This window comes from Eutrigla gurnardus (genome assembly GCF_963514095.1).
Source record: "Eutrigla gurnardus genome assembly, chromosome: 13".
Lineage (NCBI taxonomy): Eukaryota > Metazoa > Chordata > Actinopteri > Perciformes > Triglidae > Eutrigla > Eutrigla gurnardus.
In genome coordinates this window covers 1,715,659-1,735,997 of record NC_139936.1, presented here as the reverse complement: position 1 = coordinate 1,735,997, position 20,339 = coordinate 1,715,659, and the positions used below count along the sequence as shown (strand labels likewise).

The 20,339-nt window shown below is 46.1% G+C and overlaps 1 protein-coding gene across 2 annotated transcripts; it reads left to right on the top strand.

Annotated features, from left to right (window-relative positions):
• The first annotated feature begins 12,978 nt into the window (after positions 1 to 12,978).
• klhl22 (kelch-like family member 22) lies at positions 12,979 to 20,339 on the top strand. 2 transcript variants are annotated; one of them, XM_084024239.1, is made up of 7 exons: positions 12,979 to 13,568; positions 15,591 to 15,756; positions 15,843 to 16,154; positions 16,804 to 17,213; positions 17,841 to 18,033; positions 18,311 to 18,544; positions 18,620 to 20,339. In XM_084024239.1, exons 1-7 carry the CDS (start codon positions 13,318 to 13,320, stop codon positions 18,959 to 18,961), a joined length of 1,908 nt encoding a protein of 635 aa, XP_083880365.1. In that variant the 5' UTR covers positions 12,979 to 13,317; the 3' UTR covers positions 18,962 to 20,339. The 2 variants fall into 2 exon arrangements, with proteins under 2 accessions (XP_083880365.1, XP_083880364.1); XM_084024238.1 differs by having other exon boundaries at positions 12,980 to 13,568; positions 15,843 to 16,166.

Below are 20,339 nucleotides of genomic sequence, written 5' to 3'. Positions count from 1 at the left end.
CTCCCCGGCGGAGGGAGGGATGTGTGATTGGGAACATGTTACATAATAAAATCGCACGCACGCGCTCGGGCACGCGCACTCGCACGGGGCCAACGGGGGAGTTTTTCGAAGTGTGCGCTCACGGTGCGTTTCCTCCGGTGTGTGTGGAGTCACGGAGCCGCGGAGAGACGCGCTGAAATATCTCCGGTATGTACGGGTGCACGTGATGCTGGAACCCCCCCCCCCCCCCAGGGATCACTGGGATCCATATGGGATCAGAATCAGTCACTCATTTGATCGCGGTGTTGTGACATCATCGGGAGAATCGTCAAGCAACGAAAATAGAAGATTACAGCATAGCAAAATATCTTATGATTTATGATCATGTTATTTAAGGGCGTTTTAAGGGAGCAAGGTCCAAACAAGCAGGCGTAGTGATTTACATCGTTGGATCCTGTTAGCTTTGGATTCACGTCATGCAAGATATGGCATTACTACGATATTACTGCCAGCAGCAACCTTCAGGTGGAGAACTTGAGATTCATTCAACACATTAACTTCCTCTTAATGCAATTTTTTTAAATAGATACTCACTTTACATCTTCATCGTCTTCATTTTCTTCGTCTATGACAGCTAGCTTCCTCAAAGTCCTGTCAAAGTCTGAACCATCCAAATGATCTGAACCCTGGTTCAGTTTGGACCGTGACCACCTCATTTGGATCGGACCACGCTTTGGTCCCGCTGTCCGAGGTTCGAACCAAATGTGTGAAAGGACCTCGGATTATTTCTCACTAAACTCCATTTATTCACTGTAAAAAAAAAAAGATGCGTCTGATTTGTGATCTAATAGAAATGTTTCTTCACCGAATGTAAAAGGAAACCAGGATGTTTAAGAGTTTAATCCCATTGTGATGATTATTGGGATAATATGGTGAATCATGATGATAAGCTGGACGCAGGCCTGTGAAATATTAGATTCTCTTCCACACGAAGAACATTGTCACGTCAAAGAGAAGAGAAAGTGGACGCAGTAAGAAGCAGACAGAGGAAGAGTTTTCACACTTCAGAGTCTGTGGGTGCGAATAGAGGACGCGTCTTCATCACCTCCTCTTCCTGTTTCATCCAAGTTACGTACCAGAACAACAAATACTGAGGGGGCAATAATATATATTTATATATATATATATATATATACAGGACTGTCTCAGAAAATTAGAATATTGTGATAAAGTTCTTTACTTTCTGTAATGCAATTAAAAAAACAAAAATGTCATACATTCTGGATTCATTACACATCAACTGAACTATTTCAAGCCTTTTATTATTTTAATATTGCTGAATTTGGCTTACAGCTTAAGAAAACTCAAAAATCCTATCTCAAAATATTAGAATATCATGAAAAAGTATACAAGTAGGCTATTCAACTAATCACCTGAATCATCTAATTAACTCGAAACACCTGCGAGGGTTTCCTGAGCCTTAAAAACACTCAGCTTGGTTCAGTAAACTAAATCACAAGTATGGGGAAGACTGCTGATCTGACTGCTGTCCAGAGGACCATCATTGATACCCTCCATCAGGAGGGTAAGACACAAAAAGAAATTTCTCAAAGAGCAGGCTGTTCACAGAGTGCAGTTTCAAAGCATATCCACAAAAAGTCTGTTGGAAGGGAAAAATGTGGCCGGAAACGCTGCACAACCAAGAGAGATGACCGCAGCCTTAACAAAATTGTGAAGAAGAGCCGCTTCCAGAATTTGGGGGAGCTTCAAAGACAGTGGGCTGAAGCTGGAGTCCAGGTATCAAAAGCCACAGTTCACAGACGTGTCCGGGAAATGGGCTACAATAGCCGTATTCCCATGGTCAAGCCACTTCTGAACTCAAGACAACGGAAGAAGCGTCTGACTTGGGCTATGGAAAAGAAGCACTGGACAGTTGCAGAGTGGTCCAAAGTCCTCTTTTCAGACGAAAGCAAGTTTTGCATTTCATTTGGAAGTCAAGGCGCCAGAGTCTGGAGAAAGGCTGGAGAGGAGCAAAATCCAAGTTGCTTGAAATCCAGTGTGAAGTTCCCACAGTCAGCAATGGTTTGGGGAGCCATGTCAGCTGCTGGTGTTGGTCCACTGTGTTTCATCAAGTCCAGAGTAAATGCAACTGTGTACCAAGAGATTTTAGAGCACTACATGCTTCCATCTGCTGAAAAGCTCTATGGAGATGAGGATTTCATTTTCCAGCATGATCTGGCACCTGCCCACAGTGCCAAAACCACCAGTAACTGGTGCACTGACCATGGCATCACTGTCCTTGATTGGCCTGCTAATTCCCCTGACCTGAACCCCATCGAGAATTTGTGGGGTATAGTTAAGAAGAAGATGAAAGACACCAGACCTACAAATGCAAATGAGCTGAAGGCCGCTATCGAAGCATCCTGGGCATCAATAACACCTCAGCAATGCCACAGGCTGATTGCCTCCATGCCACGCCGGATTGATGCAGTAATCCGTGCAAAAGGATTCCCAACCAAGTACTGAGTGCATCAATGGACATTTTCAAATATTTGATTTAGTTTTGCTGTTATAAAATTATTTTTTTACTTGGTCTGAGGAAGTATTCTAATTTTTTGAGATAGGATTTTTGAGTTTTCTTAAGCTGTAAGCCAAAATCAGCAATATTCAAATAATAAAAGGCTTGAAATAGTTCAGTTGATGTGTAATGAATCCAGAATGTATGACATTTTTGTTTTTTTAATTGCATTACAGAAAGTAAAGAACTTTATCACAATATTCTAATTTTCTGAGACAGTCCTGTATATGCATGTATCCATCCAGCGAGGCCATGACCCGACTTCCTCTATCTCCTCTGAGGATCCTGAACCTTGTCCCCGTGCGATCTGCATACCCAGAACTCACCACGCAGGTTCTTCCTCGCCGACGTCCACGCCGGCGGCAGCACGGCGAGTCCCCCCGCCCCGATCCCTCTGCAGATAACACCTAGCCAGCTATTTTAAACGCGTTCTTTTGCACCTCTCAGATGGTTTAGCGGCTCCTTTCACGCCGTCCCCACGCCTCCTTGCTGGGAGACGAGGCCGCGTGACAGAACGGTAATAGCCCGACGACAACAACGGCCTCGTTGGGCGTTTTCACTCGACACGGAGACTGTCAGCCTGCACGTGTTTTTCTGGGGAGGAGGAGGAATGCTGCAAAGAGAAGAGGGCCAACATGAGCTGCAATGCTTTACAGGGCTCCTACATCTTCTCCAAAGTCACATTCAAGCACTTTTCAAGCATTTCCAGGTGCATCTCCATGCTTTTCCAGCCCCTTCCAGCTGTGGTAAACTCCATATTTGTACCAATCCAATGGTCAGTATTCAGTCTACTTATGATGTCACTTGTTCATCACATTAAATGAGATGTTATTGTCCTCTAAACAACCAACATGATGTTTGGAGACAGCTTTTTACAGAAGGACCACAAATGAAAGGAAAACTAATTCCACTAATAGATCCACAGAAATATAATCACCAACTATTTTCATCATCTGTTCATCATCAAAAGTCATTTTTCATAAAGAAATGTCAGAAAATGCTGTTTTCAGTCCCTCAGATATGGAGATCTTCTTTTCTCTGTTCTATCATAGATGTCATCACATACAACACACATTTCAAGACCTTTATTCTACATCCAAGCATTTTTCAAACCCTGAAAACACCACACTAAAATTCAAGTGTTTTCAAGGATTTCCAGCACCCGTACGAACCCTGAACTCTTCAATATATTGAGACATCTGGCCTTGTGAAACCTGCCGTCCCTCACACAGGAGGAGAACAAACAACCTGGTTTCAGCATCTATTGATAATTGCAAAACTAAGGTGACGTGCAATTGTTTTCTAGTTGAAGCCGGTTTATTTGTGATGGATTAGTGACGTGTAGGTCGGCTCAAGGCCGTTCAGCGGCCGGAGGAGAACAAAGTAACTCCAACGGGAACATGGATTCTCAAAAAGCTTCTGCATAAACAAACAGAGAGCAGAGAGTTTCGTCCCGTCTTCGATAAGGTGGAACCAGAACAGATAACATGTTCCAAACATCGTTTTATCAGCCTGCTGAGACTCCCGTCGCATTTCCACAGAAACCTCATGAAGCTCACATTCAGATGCATGTCCATATTCGGCCCCGGAGCGAGACTCTGTCTTACGTAAAAAGGCATTTTGTGAATAGAGATGTTCATGGAATTAGTGACTCAATAAAGCACGGCAGCCCAATTAAGAAGAAAACGCTCCACATATCCATGTTTAAGATTATTCGGGGGGGCGGTTGATTTCAAACCTGTGGCCGCATATTTGGGGGTTCATTAATTTAAAATCAATAAAAAACATTCACGTGGATGGACCTTTAACATCCTGTTCTGTGCAGCGAGGCTTCAAAACACATTTCAGCAGCAGCCGGAACAAAGAACTGAACGACAAGTAACAAGGATGGAACATTACAGAAAGTCAAATAAGATAGAGAGAGAGAGATTAAAGTTATCAATCGATTAAATATTTTAATCAGATTAATCGCAAGGTAGCTGTGGATTAATCACGATTAATCACCACTCATAAATATATCTGTATATTGAGAACAGAAAGATAGATGACGGAAGGCATATATATATATATATATAGAGGATATATATTGATAGTGAGTGTGTGACTGCGTACCACACGTATGTTTATTGTTAAACTGGGTCAAGTTCCCATCCTGATGGAGATTCAGCGTCTCCGACCTCAACGCCATGAGAAAGTTGGAGCGGCCGTGTAATAGGTGGTATAAATCCACCCATATGTCAGGAGGCGGTGATAAGGATCCTTCTGCAAACACGTCCGTGCAGATGGAATAAAGCAGGGCGACATAATTGATGCGCTCTGAAAAGCTGCATGTGACGACTCAGTCGTGGAGGGAGGCGAGGAAGAAGACCTTATTGTGGAAAATGATATGTAGAGAAGTCGACGTGAGAGACGGATGATGTTTGTGATCCCGTTGAGTGTTTGGACATTTAAAAGATCATTTAAAAGACTGAGATGCTTTAGAGACGCAGCGCCACACGATTTACTCGCTCCAGTTGAAATATTTCAATTTGCCAGAATGTGCGAATGATGCTAATTTTTGCGTCTTCGCCTCACTCGTCAGTACATTTAGATATTTGTACAGAAGAAGACCCCATGGGGGCCGCTGGGAGACCTCTTTATTCCAGTGGCGTTGCAGCATGTGTGCCTCTGAGAATAGCAGACCAGGGGTCTGTGTATGTGAACGTATGAATGATTTATGATTTCTGCGTCTGTTGAATGCAAAATGCATTCTGTTTGATATTGATGAGTGTATGAGACGGACAGAAGGACAGGAATAAAAAGAAACCAAACAACAGTCAAGTAAAAAATGCAATCATGACTCTTTGTCAAAGTTAACTTTTGATTCGTCCACAGCTAAAAGCAAAGAAGTGATTCCAGGATTGTGTTGGTGCACAGTCTGAACATGGCTGAGGTCTAATTGATCATCCAAAATCAAACAATGGAGCACAGACATCGTATTGATCGTGGTGCTTGATTTCCCCCTCAGCCCCCTCGCTCTCATCGCAGCCATGAATCCATATGCATTGTGTTCAGGCAGCGACTCATTGAGCGGAGGACAGTCTCCTCCGGCGGTGCTGTAGCTCCTCACAAGAACCAAGTTGAAGTGATCCTTGACACCGTCGCTGCAACCACAGTCACACAACCCCCCCCCCCGGGGGCTTTAAATAACCCCGGCCAAGAACAAATGCCACCATGCCTCAGGTACTCGCCGAGGACAAATCAACCCCCGTCAGTTGCACAAATCATATCCGACACAGAAGCTCGACCCGGCGCTCCCCGGCTTAAATGTGACTTTTGGGAGCAGCTGGTAATACGAGTGAGCATTAGAGCAAAACACCGTCCTGCACCTTCAGAGGATGCTAACGGGACAACCCACACACTAATTATCACCCAACGCCCAGCAGATCCCCCAGGGGGCGACCGCCGGGTCTGAGAAGTGAAGCCAAACGCTGAAGTGCCTTAAACTGGTTTTCTCCCTGCTGGTCACCAGGGGGCGACTCCTCTCTGGTTGTATTGAAGTCTATGAGAAAATGGTCCTACTTCTCTCTGCTGGCCACCAGGGGGCGACTCCTCTCTGGTTGTATAGAAGTCTATGAGAAAATGGTCCTACTTCTCTCTGCTGACCACCAGGGGGCGACTCCTCTCTGGTTGTATAGAAGTCTATGAGAAAATGGTCCTACTTCTCTCTGCTGGCCACCAGGGGGCGACTCCTCTCTGGTTGTATAGAAGTCTATGAGAAAATGGTCCTACTTCTCTCTGCTGACCACCAGGGGGCGACTCCTCTCTGGTTGTATAGAAGTCTATGAGAAAATGGTCCTACTTCTCTCTGCTGGCCACCAGGGGGCGACTCCTCTCTGGTTGTATAGAAGTCTATGAGAAAATGGTCCTACTTCTCTCTGCTGGCCACCAGGGGGCGACTCCTCTCTGGTTGTATAGAAGTCTATGAGAAAATGGTCCTACTTCTCTCTTGATGTATTATCTCAGTAAACATTGTAAACATGAGTTTATGGTCTCAATCTCTAGTTTCAAGTCTTCTTCAATCCAGCATGATGTTCATTTAGTACATTATGGTCCATTTAGAGTCCACCAGACCAGAAAGCAGGGGATGCTTTAGGGGGCGGGGCTTACCTGCTGATTGACAGGTCGCTACCATGCTACCAATGCTAATTAGCTACTAAGATGACTTCAACACTTCATCACAAAAGATTCCACATGGATCCAGATCCAGTAAAGGTTGCTGCTCGAGGTTCATCGGATCCACCCGTTGCTCCTCCACAGTCCAAATATGGTCACTTCCTTCAGACCTACGTTTGAAAGGCGGTAAACACGACTCCAAATAAACGCCAGCGTTGCTCTCATATCGGCTGCTTTCATCCGACTCAGCAAGACGGCCAATAATCATATACATTGCTGTCCCAACTGATCCACATTAGTATGTTTTAAGTCACCAACAATGGAAGCTTAGTATTCTCACACTGGGCCATAAAGTCTCCCAAGTATGAAATGAAAGAAAGCTAAAAAAAAATGATTTGTAGTTTGTGTATTGCTACTCCAATAGATAGATGTATTATAGTGGAATAAAACGATTTGAATGTAGGTAACAGAGGGAGAAGTGGAGATTGCATTACAGCGCTCTGAAAGGTTGAATCAATCCGGTGTGCATTAGAGCGTCCGACTCTGCTTTAATTCAGATAAATGTTCTGCATGTCCTTCCTGCTTTCTGAAACCACATGCTGCAGTCTCATCCGTGTGCGGAACATCCTTCCCAATCATGCTAAGTGAGCCCCGACCTCAGACTGTATAGAGGTGGACGTCGTCATGGTAACGACACCCGTTTGTTGGGCATCTCAGACTTTTTTCCACCAGTAGGAGGAGGTGACTAGATATTTGGACTGTGGAGGAGCGACGGGTGGATCTGATGAACACCCAGGAGTCGCCCCCTGATGGCCAGCAGAGAGAATGACAGTTTAAGGCGCATCAGATTTGGCTTCACTTTTCAGAACAGGAGGCATCTGAGCTATTAAACGCTATTAAACTTAACTTAAAAAAATTCTGGATTTGTATTGGTTTAAACTTATTTTAGAATTATTCATATTTGACCTTTTTGGTTTTAATTCACTCGTCTTATGAATTCTAATTGACTGGTTGCTGAGTTTGATGATTTTTACTGTGATTCCTACTTCTTTATGGTTTATTTTAACACCGCTCTGTTTGTGGTGGGATGCCGCGGTTGCTCACGCGTTGCAGCTTCCACCTGGAAGAGAATTTGCCGTATAAATGAAATTCTCTCTGCTCTCTGTGTGTCAACAAGGTTTTCACACTAAGATCCACAGAAGCCTCGTTCAATACGAGTCCAGACACAGATATGACCGACCACCCACTCAGGTTATTGCCGAGGACGGCTATTTTTCCTGAAAATGCTCCTGTAATCTTGCAGGAAGTGCATTCCGATCATGTTTTTATGAGCGTGATGTAAATGAAACATTTTCTCCTCAGTGTAAAAAGACATTTCCCATCCCGTTCCGATGTTCCATCAGCAGCAAACCGTACATGTACAGACTAAACCTGTCCTTGGGGAGCAGCCGTCACAGCCGTCCGGCCGAGTTATCTGGTGCTATGGAGTCTCTGCTCGCCGTCTTGTGTAATACTTCCCACGGGGAGATGTTTCCTGCCACGTGTCGGCCACGCGACAAACAGAAGAGATGATCCCGACCTGTCTGGCTTTAGTCGTTCACGATCATGGAATACAAGCACGTGGAACGCCTGCTGTTTCTTCATTTTTATTTTACTCCATTATTTCCTCTTTCATTTTAATACGAACTGACAATCCTCGCCTCCTGCAGAGCAGCGCAGACTGTTTGGCTGCATGAATATTTCAGAGACATTGGTTTGTTTTCCCGGCGAGGCAGGAAATCTCCCAACCTTCTCCGAGTCGGTGACTCTCTGACCTCAGACGGAGACAGAAAAAACCCATCGCTTCAGCTGACACGGGAATCGCCATTATGGTTAAACAATGAATAAATTAAATTGTCATTTCAATATCCAGAGACTACAAATTGCCCTTCCTCTCCCTAACAATCTCACTGTGGCTGTTGCAAGAAACACCCAGCGTCTGTCGCCCGGCAGGCCGCCACACAGAGACGGCCGCCACACGGAGACGGCCGCCACACGGAGACGGCCGCCAGCCTTCATCAAACATCGGCGCAGGGATTTTTCAGTGTAGAGGGAAAATTGATTTCTCACCTCCCAATCATGGTGAGCAGCCCCCGACAAAGATTGCACCTGCCAGGGCTTCACCTCACTCACTCCACAGCCTCCATTCGCCGGATGAATCACCGCGCGTTCAGACACACAGCTCCGTTCACGCTGATCCCTCACCAGCCGACACGTTTGCTTTTTTTTCATCTCGACATGCACTCTTCACAGTTTATGCCTCGTTATTGACTGCGGTAAAACTCAAACCAATGGAAGAAGGTATTTCATATAGAAAACGCTGCTCGTTAAGAATTCCAGTCATATGCCAAGCGGTCTAGATTCAAGCAACAATGAGGGTTTTTTCAAATGTCCAGGTGGCAGGTTTTTGGCAGCCGTCCTGGACGAGGTGCAGCAGAATGAATGAATGGCACCACCGGAGCCATTCTGTCAGCTGGTCTGGGGTCTGCCAGTTTCCTCTTATCGTCTCCACAATCGACCCGTTCTCACCGCCAAGCAGTCAAATAATGCAGCTTGGCCGCTGCTCCTCGGCATCGCTTAGTTTTTGGCAACATCCTCCCTGCTGCATTATGGGTAAATTAACTGGCAAAAAGGTGGACGGGTCAGTCAAACACAGGACTTTCACCCAGGAAACTGCCGTAAGTGTCCTGTGCGAATCTAAAAATGAACATTACGTCATGTCAGTTGTTAATAATTGGTGTTGATAGTCACGTGACTTGCTGATCGCTATCAGTCAGGGAAGTTAACATCCAGCACGCTGTTTTCCTAAACCTCACTGTTTCATTAAAAAAAGGCTTCTAAAGTGTTTCTATGGTAACAATGTCTTGACAATGTAACACCACCCTAACCACTGTTTTTTGAGAGACTTCTAGTTGTATTATCTATTTGGGCTCCTGTCTATTTGTTTGACGTTGGCTTTGCGCTGTGAGAGCAACACAGGCCCTAAACCTAACTTCCTGTCCAGAGGGAAGTTTATTTTGAAAAGACAGAGGCATATCAACGCTCCGTAACTGATGTAGAGCATCACAGTTTGAAGCTTTGGGAACTCTGACCAAGATGCAACATTTGACACGTAGAATACGTGACATGTGTGATTTATTTATCATTTATTTTCTTATTTCCACGACTCACTAAGTCGCCTCATCACAGGAAGGCCGCCCACGCTGTAACAGGGATGCTCACAAAAGCTCAAGGTCATGACGGACCACGTGAAAGCCTCGGCAGCGGCTGTGGCCGACATCCCTTCTCAGAGTCCGTCTGTAGAAGAGACTGCCAGTTAATCCTGTAAATGCAGCCTCACTTTGTGTTGGTTTCTTTGTCATTTCTTCCTCCGGCTTGAGTTCGCCTGCTGCTCGGCCTTTTCTCCTGATGAGAGGAGACGGCCCGCTGCTAATGCACCACAATGCTCTACTCCATAATGGCAAAAAACCCCGGCTCTCCGTGACCTCCAGGAAGGTCAAACAAAAAAACATGCTTTCAGTCTCTGACGTCACTCACGATGACAAGGGCGCTGACACGACCCTGTCACACCAATCAGCAAGGAAAGTGATTCTAAGATTCAAAAGTGTGAGATTAAGCCGATGTGTTTGGAAAATAAAACCACATGAATGATGAGAGGACTAGGTAATGAAAATTTATCAGTAATCCTATATGAGCAACATCAGCTAATGAACATCAGGCATCACTTTCAGCATTTAATTTATTGGCTGTGACTGACGACTGCTATCGTTTTAAACTGTTGCCATTTACTGTGGGTTACTGCAATTAACATTTACTTCCATTAACCAATTAATCATTTGGTCTATAAAAAAAATGGAAATTGCACTTCTTTAAACCTGCAGTGATGTCTTCAAATTACTTGTTTTGTCCAGGGAGCAACCTCCGGTTCTGAAAAGTGAATCCAAGGCTGAAGTGCCGTAAACTGTCACTCTGTGCTGGCCACCAGGGGGCGACTCCTCTCTGGTTGTATAGAAGTCTATGAGAAAATGGTCCTACTTCTCTGTGCTGGCCACCAGGGGGCGACTCCTCTCTGGTTGTATAGAAGTCTATGAGAAAATGGTCTACTTCTCTCTGCTGGCCACCAGGGGGCGACTCCTCTCTGGTTGTATAGAAGTCTATGAGAAAATGGTCCTACTTCTCTCTGCTGGCCACCAGGGGGCGACTCCTCTCTGGTTGTATAGAAGTCTATGAGAAAATGGTCCTACTTCTCTCTGCTGGCCACCAGGGGGCGACTCCTCTCTGGTTGTATAGAAGTCTATGAGAAAATGGTCCTACTTCTCTCTGCTGGCCACGAGGGGGCGACTCCTCTCTGGTTGTATAGAAGTCTATGAGAAAATGGTCCTACTTCTCTCTGCTGGCCACCAGGGGGTGACTCCTCTCTGGTTGTATAGAAGTCTAATAGAAAATGGTCCTACTTCTCTCTGCTGGCCACCAGGGGGCGACTCCTCTCTGCTTGTATAGAAGTCTATGAGAAAATGGTCCTACTTCTCTCTTGATGTATTATCTCAGTAAACATTGTAAACATGAGTTTATGGTCTCAATCTCTAGTTTCAAGTCTTCTTCAATCCAGCATGATGTTCATTTAGTACATTATGGTCCATTTAGAGTCCACCAGACCAGAAAGCAGGGGATGCTTTAGGGGGCGGGGCTTACCTGCTGATTGACAGGTCGCTACCACGCTACTAATGCTAGTTAGCTACTAAGATGACTTTAACACTTAGCTGTAAAGTTGACCTTGAATTATAGACGCTTACTTTAAGCTTCACACCAGAATCCACATGGATCCAGATCCATGACTATGTCCTCTTCCTACTTCCAGTATAGGTTTTGTCCAACCAAGTGTCTAAAACCTGAAGATATTCAGTGTATTATGGCACACAGGACAGAGATGTGGGAGCAGGAGATGGAGTGGAGGTGCACAGTGTGAGTGGCATGCATGTTTGCTCCTGAGGGAGCTGCAGCAGACTCCATTACTGGCAGGAACTGTGATGGGAATTTCTCCAGCCACATGACAGATGCATCAGGGGGGAAAAGAAGTTATGATTTGCAATTTGAAAAGGGCATTTCTGCACCCCAAGACAAAAAGCCAGGGGAGCTCTCCCCCCTGAGCACAACGCCACTGCAACATATATATTAGACTGGAAAATAAATCAAGTGATGGATTATTCCAACGGTGTTATTGCGAGTGGAAAAAAATTCTACTCTTGGCGTCAGGAAATGATATATGCAAATTGAAACCTCGGCAGAAGATGAATGAGATTGAAAAACCTAATATGGAAGCCTCAACTTTTATAAAAAGAGCATCATGACTGGCTGCCTTAGAAAATCTATCTGGCAGCTCATGCAGTTATGAGACAGTGGAAAATCAATCTGGAAAGTGTTTGATCGCAGGGACACCAAATATCGGACAAAAACGATAAATTCAACAGACAGTTGGCAAGAATGACGGATCATTATTTTAGATCTGGCAGAGTCCAAACATTCTTCCCATTATCCTTTTTAGTGTGACATGTTTAAGACGAAGATATATTGAATATTTCTTGTCTGAATAAACTCTAGATAGGAGTGTTTTCATTTTGTGTTTCATAATAGGTGAACTGACCTGTCCAGGGTGTACCCTGCCTTCGCCCAATGACAGCTGGGATCGGCTCCAGCCCCCCCCCCCCCCCGACCCTGAATATCGGATAAGCGGTAGGTAAATGGATGGATGGATGGATAATAGGTGAACTGTTCCAGTTAAGTGGAGGAAACGATATCAAAGGAAATGGAGCATGTGAAAATATGTAAATGTATATAGAAAATGCAAATGTAATACATACAGAACAGAGTACATGTACTTGGGACTATTTTGAACCTCTGCTGCTGGTGTATTTGTACAACATGCAGTGAAGACATTTGCGCGGGAAACAGCACCCTCTTGTGTTTCCAGAAAGAATCACAGTATCTAAACATTTGTTGAGCTAAAAAACACACTTGATATGAATAAGGTGAATCTGAGCTGTGGATAAAATGACTGTTATGATTGATTCTACTTTAAAACACCATAAATTCTGTTAACGGTCTTTATTTGCCTTGCAAATGTGACTGACGTATCTGATTGGCTCTTTCTTAGAAGCTGGGCGGGACGAGGCGACGCCAGTGGCCAATGGCGTGCGAGCTCCGCGTCTCGGGCACCAAAAAGTAAACAGGCTTGTTTTGATCTGTCAAAACATCAGGCTGCGGAGCCCGGTGGCTAACGGCGGTGCTAGCCGTCCCACGGTCGTGTTTCTGGCGTCACCGCGACCGAACCGTCGTCGTTGTTCACGAAGACGCGTTTCGTTGTTAAAGTGCTGTTGTTAGCTAGCAATGCTAACCAGCTGACGGCTCGCTAGCACGCCGTTTAGAGTAAGTTAACCCGAGTGGCAGCGGAAGGGTGTTAAGTACTTAAAAGTCTTCGGCGTCACAGGTCTGGGTCCGGACGTCTCGATCAGTGACGTCGATACGTGACGCAACGGGATGGCGTCAGCGCTGGACAGGTGAACACGGCGATGAAGCCCGAGAACCGGCACCCTTGCCCGGTCGGCGAAGGAAAGCGGAGTCCGATGGGAGGACGCGCCGGTGGCTCGTCGGGCCGCCCGGGCCGCCAGACCTTCAGGAGCCCCGCCCACTACCGCAGCCTGCTGGACGGCCTGCTGGCTCTCCGGCAGAGCGGCGTCCTGTTCGACGTGGTGCTGCTGGTGGAGGGTCGACCCATCCAGGCCCACCGGATCCTCCTGGCTGCCTCCTGCGACTACTTTAGGTATTCACCTCACTGCAGCTGGTCTCCATGGTGATGGGGGGGGGGGGGGGGGCATAATTATAAAAATATAATATATGCCTCAGTAACGTAACTGGCTCCCGCAGACATTAAGTCCTCTCTGGAAGAGTTACACACTACTGATCCCCGTTTGTTTGTTTTAAAATATTTTATTTTTATTTTTACATTTTTAATTTAATTTATATATATATATATATATATAAATACATTTAGATTTTTAAAATAAATATATATATTTTGATTATTTTGATTAGTATTATATTATTATGGATGGATGGGGGTTATCCCCAAAAATCCAGCATGATTTGCTGCAAAATTATGCAGCAAATCATGCATGCACACTACGAATCCCCGTTTGTTTGTTTTTATTTTAGTTTTTTAAATCCAACATTTTTAACTTTTTTTTTAATCTAAAAATAAAAAAATATATATATACATATACATTTTGGATTATTATTATTATTATTATTATTGTTTAACCGTTGCCTATGAAATCTCCCTTTTGGTGAGATTTAGGACAGCTTCTGTCCATGTATCAGTAAGAAGATGCAGCTCTGTCCTGACTAACTCAGAACAAATACGCAGATAGAGCAGCAACTCTGATGACGACAGCGACCCCAGCGACCCCCTCCCTCCTCCGTCACACAACTTGTATTTGACTCCCGTCTTTACAGACATAGCTGCACGTTCTAATCAAGGCGTACGTGTGATCAGGTCCAGCCGGGGCTCGGTGCAGAGTCCAGTCTAATCATCACCTAAACCACATTGAGTTTGAGTAGTGCGTGTTTACGCGCCTGCTTCCGTCATGAATGATAAGTATCTACAGTAATCACAGTCGTGTGTGTGTGTGTCCATACCTGATTTCAACACTTTAGACCAGATCAAATGTTGAAGCGTTTCTTTTTCTCCTCCTTATCAGACTAAATATAGTCTTTAGGTGAATATGGGTCACAGATAGCCAGCAGGATGTAGGTCACAGAGGAGGAGTTATTGATGAGAGATTGTACTTTGGGTTGTAGCTGAGCTCAGGAAGATGCTTCTCTCCCTCCAGCTACAAACCAATACGAGTACAATACTTGACCTCCAGTACGCCTGAGGGGTCGACCGATATGGCTTCTTAAGGATTATTACCAATCTAGGAGGCCAATGACCCACATTTGAAACAGATATTTGTCTGCAGTAAAAATCAAAAGGTGTCAAAATGTAGAACAGCACAATCAACACAAATCTTTGTTGAAATGTCTCAAAGCACAAAACAGAACTTAACAACGTGACCTGAACAGTAAAAGGGCAGGAAGCTATCAGCAGCATTGATATGAAGATGAACAAACAAATAAAATATTTCCCTGAAGTTTTATGAAGTTAAAATCAATAAATCAAAGACCGGAGAGCGGCATCGACGCCAAAGTAGTAGAGCCAAATGACTTTATCGGCAAACCAGCAGATAACCATGAGAAGCTGAATGCTCGTCTCCGACCTGCAGGTTATCTGAGGTCACGATGGAGGTGTTGGCAGGTAGCCTTGTAATCCCATTACAATGCTAAAAGCAGGTGAAGCCACGGCGCCAACATCCCTTTACAGAGATGCTTTTACTGCATTAGGCGAGCTTCGTACCGGCGGGGAAGTGCCTCTATGTATTTGTCTTTTATTGGACGGTTCAGTCAGGGAAGCAAGAGGTGGATCTTATGCAGGGAGTTGAAACCGGGTTATTGTGTCGCTGAGAAAAGTTGGGTTTGAATGGACCAAACCAATCAGGCGCTTCCAAGGTCAACTCGAGGTCACGCTATGTTTTGACACAATCTTATTAAACCGGAGGTTTAAATCTCCGGAAAGTCAGATCAGTGAAATCGTCGCTTTCCTGTCAGCTGAGCGTCACAGGAACTCAGTTTCCCAGCATGCAGTAGCTAAACTTGGACTAACTAATCCCAAACCAGCTCATCTGATTTGGTAAACTGGCTTCATGACCGTGGGAATAAACAACGTGTGATCACCGTCCTCCTCCAGGGGAATGTTTGCTGGAGGCCTCCGTGAGACGCAGCAGAAGGAGATCCCCATTCATGGTGTATCTTACATGGCCATGAAGAAGATCCTGGACTACATCTACACGTCGGAGATCGAGTTGGACCTGGAGTGCGTGCAGGAAGTGCTGATAGCCGCCACTCTAGTCCAGGTGAGCTCTCCCTCGCTGTTCTTTTGCTCGATCGTGCCGTCGAAGCGTTTTTTTCCTCACCAATCAGAATCCTTTGTGTTTAAAAGCTGGAGATCGTCGTCGGCTTCTGCTGTGACTTCCTCTTCTCCTGGCTGGACGAGGGCAACATTCTGGAGGTCCTCAACCTGGCGGATCTCTACGGCCTGCAGCAGCTCAATGCCCGGATCCACAGCTACATCCTGGGGAACATCCAGACCCTGTCCCGCGCCGACGTGTACCGCCAGCTGCCCCAAGGCGACGTCTTCAGCGCGCTGAGCAGCGACGAGCTGCAGGTGAACAGCGAGAACGAGGTGTACGAGGCGGCGCTGCACTACCACTTCAGCCCCGAGCAGGTGGAAACTGACCAGGTGTACCTGCAGGTCAGTGCCAAGGTGCGTCCCCATTTCATCCTCATCTCCATCAGATTCACACGACATGGATAAACCTGCTTAGATTCAAGCTGCGTCCGAAATCACGACGCATTCACGACTCACTCTTCAAGGTTCTACGGAGAGGAAATATACTAAAAAAGCAGTTAATGTGCCACCACACAATTAAAACGGGTTGGTGGACCATCCATAATAAACACACCATTTAATGTCATAAAGCCAATTTGTCGAACCTAAGTTCCCCTGGTGGGAAGTGATGCCGCCTATATGTCTCGGGCTTTTATTGTGAAAGGTAAGAATGAAAGGAGCAGCTCATGTTCGGAGGCAATAAGTGCATTTTACCAAAATAATAAATCAATTCAAAGTACATTGCTCTGCTCACGTTAAATATATTATTTTCATGGATTTGTCTTGATCGCTCTACTCTCGTCCTTCAGTGCAATGCATGATGGTCTATAAACACTCGGCTGTACGCTGCTTTCCATGATGAATTGTGGGATGCTTTGAGTCACTATAAAGGGTAGAATAACCTTCAGACACGTAGAACTCACTATATAGTGCGTAGTGAGTGATTTCGGACACGGCTCTACACTTTATTCATCACTTCATTGCTGTTGTTTTCATCTTTGTGATCCTAAAGGACAACCTGAAGATGCTGGACGCCGTGCGTTTCTGCCTGATCGAGAAGCACGTGTTGCAGCGGCTGCACGGCCGGCTGCACCCGTGTCCGCTGAGGGAATCCGTGGCGGCGGCGGTGCGCTACCACGAGCAGGAGATCTGGCAGCCGGTCCTGCAGAGTCCCCTGACCCGGCCGCGGTCCACCTTCCGCTGCGTGCTGGGCTTCGGGGGGATGTTCACCTCCAGCTCCCTCGGCGACGGCGAGCACTTGTTCCAGGTGTTCCACCCGAGCTGGGGGGAGTGGAGGACCCTCGCCGCGGCTCACGCCCCCCGGATGTCCAACCAGGGCATCGCCGTGCTCAACAACTTCGTCTACCTGATCGGAGGAGACAAGAACACCAGCGGGTTCCGTGCAGAGACGCGCTGCTGGAGGTCAGAGCCCATTACTTATACGTATTCAAAGAGGAGATTTTCTGCTTTGTGTTCACACCAAGTAACACACTGTTTGTTAACAACGGCAAACACGGCATCTCTGAAATATTTGCAGGTACAGGTGTATTTGTAATAATCTAATATTGCCTGATATGCAGGCTGTATGCATCAAACTGACCGGCTGTTCAGAATCCAAATAAATTCAGTTTAAAATACTCAAGTAGATGTCCAGATACTTGTGTTTAAAAAGACTCTGCTAAAAGTAGAAGTACAGGCTCTGAAATGTACTCAAAGTAAAAAGTATCACTATGAAGTACATTTCCACTGAATCTGGCGTCATAATAATGGATATTTGAAAATTCCCCTCAAATGCATTTAAAGGCAGAAAGTACAGAGATTTGTTTTAAAATGTAAAAAGTTGTCAGAAAAATAAATATTCAAATAAAGTACAGATACCTGGAAATTCTACTTAAGTATTTGTACTCGGTTTTTGGTCTCAAGGATCTCTTTTTGCACTTATTTTGATTTAATCTGCAATCTGAGCAACAATTTGAATTTGGAAAAAGCATATTCCTCATCCACTGTTTCTAATTCATTTGTTATTATTTACCCCCCCCCCCCCCACAGATACGACCCTCGACACAACCGCTGGTGCTGCATCCAGCCGCTGCAGCAGCAGCACGCCGACCACTGCGTCTGCGTGATGGGCGGCCATATTTACGCCATCGGAGGACGCGACTACAGCAACGAGCTGGAGTCAGTGGAGCGCTACGACCCGCACACCAACACCTGGGAGTTCGTCTCGCCCCTGAAGAGAGAGGTGTGAGCCCCGCACACCGGACGCGTAATACCGCCGTCGTCCACACGATGGTGCCACACACACGTATCCTTGTATACACACACCAGGTATCCTTATGGAACAGCAGCATCCCAGGGCAGTCATCATCACTTCTATGAGCTGCAGCAACTCTTAAAGCAACAGACACTCACTCTTAGACTTAGATTTCTGCTTGTGTGGATGTTTATTCGTCACCTCAAGAAATCACAACATTGGTGCTAAATTAACATAATTGATCCTGGTCTGGACCCCTCTGTAGGTCCACGCCCACGCCGGCGCCGTGCTGGACGGGAAGATGTACATCACGTGCGGCCGCAGAGGCAACGCGTACCTCAGAGAGACCTACAGCTTCGACCCGGGGGCCAACCGCTGGACGGCGTGCGCCGAGGGGCCGGTGGAGCGAGCGTGGCACGGCATGACCGCCGTCAACGGACGCATCTACGTGATCGGCGGGAGCAACGATGAGCGTGGATATCGCCGTGACGTCCTGAAGGTGCGATGATGTCACGCGGGTGTTACGCCAGTGACTTAAACACTGATTTGTTTCTCGTGTCGTTGTGTTCTCCAGGTGGCGTGCTTCGAGCCCGACGCCAACTCTTGGTCTTTGGTGACCCCGCTGCCCGCCGGACACGGAGAACCCGGCGTCGCCGTGCTGGACGGACGCATCTACGTCCTGGGAGGGCGCTCTCACGACAAAGGCAACCGGATGAAGTACGTCCACGTGTACAACGCCGACGCAGACGAGTGGGAGAGCGAGACGGAGTTCAAGGAGCGCGTGTCGGGCATGGCGGCCTGCGTGGCGCTCATGCCCCCCGCTGTGATCGCCCAGGCCAGGAACTGGGAGCAGCGCACCAAGGCATCATGGGAAGACGTGGACATGGACAACACGGAGGAGTCCAGCGAGGACTGAAGCAGCAGAGCCCCGGAGCCTGTGATGCACTTTCTTAGAAAACGTGTTCGCCTGCAAAACCATTGTTTCCCCCCGGGGGGCGCTGTGCCCCTCGTGTTCCCCTCTTGTGTTCCCATCTTTTTTTTTTGAGACTTGCATAAAAAGGTAAAAAACTATTCTTAAATGTAAATTTTTTTCAGGACGTCGTGACCCCAAAACCTAGAGCTCCACATCGGCTCCAATCCACGTTTGTCGGGCTCATCGGAAGTTTGTTTTTTTCCGTGACGTCGTTTCTTTTAAGCTAGCTGTTGCGTCTCGGCGTGATCGACCCCTCATGTCGAAGTACCTGCAGGATGTGTTTCGGCAGCGTCACGTCGACCAGTTTGAGTGCCTCTGAACCAAAGCGACGGCTTTTTTTTTCACACTTTTTTGTCACTTTTCAAATATGTTCTCAGAGAGTCGTCGCCCTGCTGAAATGCTGGATTTGACTAAATCTGCTTCATGACAGAAGGCAGAGAAGAAGACCAGCAGCTATGCAATAGATAGAGGATCTTCTAAGAATGGGTTTAGGTTCTCATCTCCGCCCCCCCACAGATTCTGGTTCTTGCCAGGAAGTGACGGCGTTAACAGGTACTGAACACGTGTTTTTTGAGCGGTATATGATAGAACTGTACTGTGATGCCACGCTGTTTGGGACTCATCTGTGTTGAAATGTATATTTGAACAAAGAGTGATAGGTCACTGAGTAATGTTCTGTTTTGTTTGTGTTTTTGGAGCCGGGCTCCGACCCGCGGTACCCGGGGGTTGAAGTTACATTTTAACATCGTGCCTTGTTCTTTGTGTTGCGTGTTTTTTATGTTTCCGTGTATTTCTGCGGATGGAGACGAGCCTCCGGCGTCCCGCCGCCGACATCGCAATTTGTTTTAAAAACAACCTGTTTTTCTGTTGTACCTGTTTGAAAGATGAGGCGCTGCAGCTGCTGCTCCAGGTTTTAGACCCCACCGCATATGATTTATTATGAGCATCGAGTTTAGATTTTTCGTGTGGTGGAAACCACACATTTTTTGGGGGGTACTTTCATTGATCTTCCGTACTTTATAAGCTGTTTCATCACTGAATCCAAAGAGCACGATGAGTTGATTTTTAGGATGTTTCTATTGGCTTCATGGTTGCACTGTTTCTTCCATGTGAGCGTTTGAAAAGCTAAATGTTGCATCTTTAGTTCTCTGCCATGGAAAAGCTCCAGGCACAAGTCTGTTATAAAACAAACGCACATTTATTTTTTTCCTTTAATGAGGGTCACGTCTTAAGAACAATTAAATGTATTCGCACAAGTTATGCAAACTTCTTCCTATCCTACTTCTGACTTTTGAGAGTTAATAAAGAAGGTAATATATTG